Genomic DNA, 4570 nt, shown 5'->3' on the forward strand with positions numbered 1-4570 from the left:
TCCCGGGACTTACACTTGAACATGGCAATCCGGTTACAAGCTCTTGAGGCCCAAACCTCCACCCCGGCCTCCCCGAGGGCTCTCCATGGTGGGCATGGTGACGGAGGGAGTGACCCAGCCCCTGGAGCCCACAGAACAGGCTCTGCATCACAGCATCAGGCTCATGGCTTGGCCTCAGCTTTCTCAACTGAAAAACGGGAGAGTAAGGAATGTGTACCTCTCTGCACCCTCACTCCTGCCCCCAAGGGGTGATTTGAAAAGTAAAGGAGGTACAGAGAGAACACACAAGGAAGAGGCGGAAGATGGCTGCAGTGAGAATAACAATGAGTAGAAATATGTCTAATCATGGAAACCACACTCCTGGAGAAGGTTCTGTGTCTCATAGAACCAGGCAGAGTCTCACTGGCCTCTTGACCTTGACTTCATGGGAAAGGAGAGGAACAACTGTAATTCAGAGGAGGAGGGGCAGAGATGAGACGTCATCTTTCGGGGGTGGGAGGGGGGGCTGTAGAGGCTCAAGTTCCCTTAGGACAGGCCTGGTGAATGTGGTCCCTGGTCTCTTCTCAAAGGCCGCAGTGCCACCACTCACAGCCTTAGAGTTGCTCTTGTGAAACAAAAGTGCCCTCCAGGAAATGCTTCCGACTTGGGAGCCATTTCTTTGAAATGTCAGCGGAGGGAGACGGCATCCCGGGCTCCAGGCTCTGTGGGAGGGGAGAAACCTCGCTCCTAATTGGTTAACGGGCACCAATGAACATCTACAGGTTGCCTGATTATAGACATTTGCAAACTGGGAAAGCCTCTGCTGAGACACGCCCCAGTGGCCAAGCTCCCCCACTGACATGCTTTAATACCTTTCCACTAGCTCACCCCAGCCCCGAAAAGCCCTAATGACCAAGCTGCGAATGAACCTGGTGTGGAACACTCCGTGGCTTGCAGAGGACACAGACACAGAGGGGCAAGCACAGAGAGAAAATTCCAGCAAAAGCAGGACCCCATCTCTGAGGAACAGCCACTGAGGAGGCAAAGCCCTTTCTTCCTCGGCACTAACTGTTCCAATCAGAGGGTGCTCTGGGGTCTACCAGAAAGAAACCAGAATGGTGGCCCTTGGCTGGAGGCTGAGGGAGGAGGAACCGTCCCCCCTGGGGCTCAACAAAAGGCCTGAGCCAGGCTGGGGTCAACTTGCAAAGCAGGGCAGTCCTGACTCTGGCTTGCAACTCCAGAGCCTCTTCCGGTGTGGACACTTCTGCCAGCCAGGGGGTTGGCTCTGTCTGCATCCCGAGAAAACAGGTCTCCAGAAGCTTTACTGGGACCTGACCGTGAGACTACTTGAATTCAACTTTCAACAGGGGGCATTGGCACCCTGGGTCAACGTATCAGGCATCGGGGCGGGGCTCGCTGAGCAGGCCCCATTCTGAGGCACCCAGAAAAGCCAGAGCTGGCCCAGGCCACGTCGGACACACCCCCCGGGGAAGCAGGGCCTGGTTCCGATGAGCCTTGGGGGTGCTGCCCAGTCACGGAAGACAGCATGATGTGGTGGGGGGCTCAGAGCCTGAGAGCCCAGATTCAAATCCTTTCATGCTGCGTGGCCACAGGGAGGTCTCTTCACGCCTCTGAGCCTCTGCTTTCTCGTCTGAGCAATGGAGCAGGGCTGCGATGTGGTGATCGTAAGGCGTAGGTCCATGCATGTCAGTCTCGCAGCGCTTGGACACGACACTCAAGCAATGCGGTCAAGTGTCTTTTACCCTTCACCTAACCGCCAAGACTGAGCCCCGAGGAGGGGAAGGGAGTGCACTTCCAGACTTTCAGGCTGGAAATCTATCCTTTACTCTCACTGGACGTGAACGTGCACTTCTATCCTCTTTGCTATCTGCGTGATGGTGGGAGAAAAACAGATAAGAAAACCATAGGAGACTGAGATACAGTGACCCTGCCCATGATTCCAGGGGTCCCAGATGGTCTGGCCCCCTCTCCCTCACTGCCAAGGTCAGGTGGGTTCTCTGCACTTGTGACCTCCACAGCAGCTGAAACACTGGCGGGCAGATGTGTGGTGGCAGTGGCAGGCGTGGCCGGTGAGGCCTGGTGGCCGTGAGTGGGCAGTGTCTGGGGGCCAGGCTAGTCATTCTGCCGTCACGGGGGCCCTCCGACACCAGAGCTGCCTCCAGACAATTACGATGTCCCTTGACTGTCATCGACAACACTTATCTCTCCTGAGACCTCAGTGGCAGATTCGGCCTCTTTGCTATTGTCCCCCAAAACGCACAAGGGCTTCTCCACCAGCCTTTTGGGTTTCTCCACCACAGAGGGGAACGGATGCCACGTGTTGTGCATTGTTTTTTCCAGTGTAGGGACAAAGCAGGAGAAGGCGGCTCTGGGCTGCCGGCGAGTCAGCTGCTATCTGAGACCCTTCTCGCTCCTGTGATGGCAGGGAGGGGTCCCCCCGGGGGCGGGGGACGGGGGGATGAGATTCAAATGGGCCCTCCCAGGACTGCTTCCCCACTCTGGCTTTGACTCGGGGGCTTTCTGCTCAGCCAAGACCCCAAACACTGATTTTTAAGAATGTAGGGAAATTGACCTGGGCAGAAGCACGTCACACCCGACAGAGAACACGCTGGGTCCAAGCCGAGTGTAACACACGGGACTCGAACAGCCGGCCGCCGTGCAGCTCAGGAGGGCTCTTGGCTGGGGCAGGGGTTTAAGAAACATTTCTGTGTTCTGACTCCTCCACGTACCTGCTCTGATGAGCACCGGCAGCCACGCCCCTCTCAGCCCACCTGTGAATGAAGCTTGGCGCCTGGCAGAGACCTAGTGTTTGAAGACATCCTCTCCCCGTCTTAAAAAGAAGAGGAAGTCCATCCAGCAGATGAAAACCACCACCAACACCCCCAGAAACCCCATCACGTCCCTGGGAACTGCCCCATTCCTGGGTGTCCTGATGGGCCTGGGTCTCAAAAGGGGCCGGGTGTCTGGTGACAAAGGTGCCATTTGTTTTTCTTTTGTGGGGGGTTGGAGTCTCACTCGGTCACCCAGGCTGGAGTGCGGCGACACGATCACAGCTCGCTGTAGCCTCGATCTCCTGGACTCACGCAATCCTTTCGCCTCATCTTTCCGAGTAGCTGGGGACTACAGGCATGTGCCACCACACCCAGCTAATTTTTGGGGGGTAGAGACGAGATCTTACTATGTTGCCCGGGCTGGTCTTGAACTCCTGGGCTCAAGCAATCCTCCTGTCTCGGCCTCCCAAAGTGCTGGGATTACAGGCATGAGCTACTGCCCCCAGCCAAAGACGCCATTTCTAAATCAAAATTAGGAAAGTCCTACCACCCTACCAGGTGGCCGTCCATACGCCAAGGAGATGGATCTCAAACTCAGATTGGGTCGGGAACACTGAGAGTCTGAGAGCTGCTCTTGTGACCTCCACAGCAGCTGGCGGGCAGAAGCGTGGCGGCAGTGGCAGGTGCCAGCCCCTGACTAGGTTTGATGCGTCTGTATCAAAACAAGACACACCAGTGATTACTCACCGCCAGCAAGCGATCATGAAACCGTGTCTATATTTTAAACCTAACTGGCTGTTCCATCTGGTCTCGTGTTCTCAAAATGCAGTTTCAAGAATCCCCCCGTCTGCGTGGTGGAGGCCTCGCCTTGTCAAGCCTCCGGGGGTGGGAAAGCCCACCCTCCTGGGTTTTCTGAATCAGCTTGACCACAGCATGGAATCTTTGAAATCAGGGTTGCAGGGCGGGAATTCTGGATGCATGGTCGCTGCCCCGGTCAAAATTCCTGTTTCTAGAACACAGGCGTAGCAGAGGCCAGCAACAAGATGGCACCGCATACAGAGCCTCACCCCATGGTAAGCACCCTGCAGGGTGCGTGTCCTGGAACTGCGGATAGGCCTGGCCCTCAGAAGGTGAAGGCGTACACCACCCCGACCACCACGATGTTCCCCAGCGTGGCTATGATGGCAATCCACAGCAAGACGGCATCGTTGGAGGACCGAGGAGACTCCTCCGGCTGGCCCTGGCCATTGGAGGCCGCGTGGACGTTGGCGGAGGAGTTAAACAGCGAGTACTCGGTGCTGAAGTCCTCGTTGGGTGAGTCCATGAATGCTCCTCCCATCATGGGCAGCTGTGAAGAAGGAGAGAGAGCAGATTCAGTGGCACCCTCGGGGCTCAGGCAGGGAGGACCCCACAGGGAGCCAGACTGGCCGGGGCTTGGGCGGGGGCGCCCACAGAAAATCGGGGTGACTGAGCGACTACAACTTCTACTGCAAAACACGGCTCTGCTTTTGTGATTTCACCACTGACAGCATGTACATTCATCTATACAAGGTAGCATTCACAGCATCCTTTTAAGGCAGACGCTTCCAGGACCACTTGACAGCCAGTGGGGGCGTGTTGAGACTCACAGGCCTTTCCACGACAGCATGGCTTGTTAAAACGTGTATTCCTCTTCTAATTTTAAAAATAATATCCTCAGCATAGCCGGGCTCGGTGGCTCAGCCTGTCATCCCACGCCTTGGGAGGCTGAGGTGAGTGGATTGCCTGAACCCGCGGGTTCGAGACCCGCCTGGGCAACT

General features: G+C 56.4%; 1 protein-coding gene across 1 annotated transcript in view; it reads right to left on the reverse strand.

The window, feature by feature from the left end:
* Positions 1 to 3194: 3194 nt before the first annotated feature.
* The window catches only part of CUNH14orf132 (chromosome unknown C14orf132 homolog), a 22647-nt gene continuing 21271 nt past the window's right edge, over positions 3195 to 4570 (reverse strand). Inside the window, exon 2 of the mRNA XM_021712962.1 lies at positions 3195 to 4204. Coding sequence (XP_021568637.1) covers positions 3895 to 4204 — 310 coding nt within the window. The 3' untranslated portion in view covers positions 3195 to 3894. The remainder of the gene's footprint in view (positions 4205 to 4570) is intronic.

The sequence above is a fragment of the Carlito syrichta genome, unplaced genomic scaffold (genome assembly GCF_000164805.1).
Source record: "Carlito syrichta isolate Samal-C Ts95f unplaced genomic scaffold, Tarsius_syrichta-2.0.1 Scaffold303796, whole genome shotgun sequence".
NCBI lineage: Eukaryota > Metazoa > Chordata > Mammalia > Primates > Tarsiidae > Carlito > Carlito syrichta.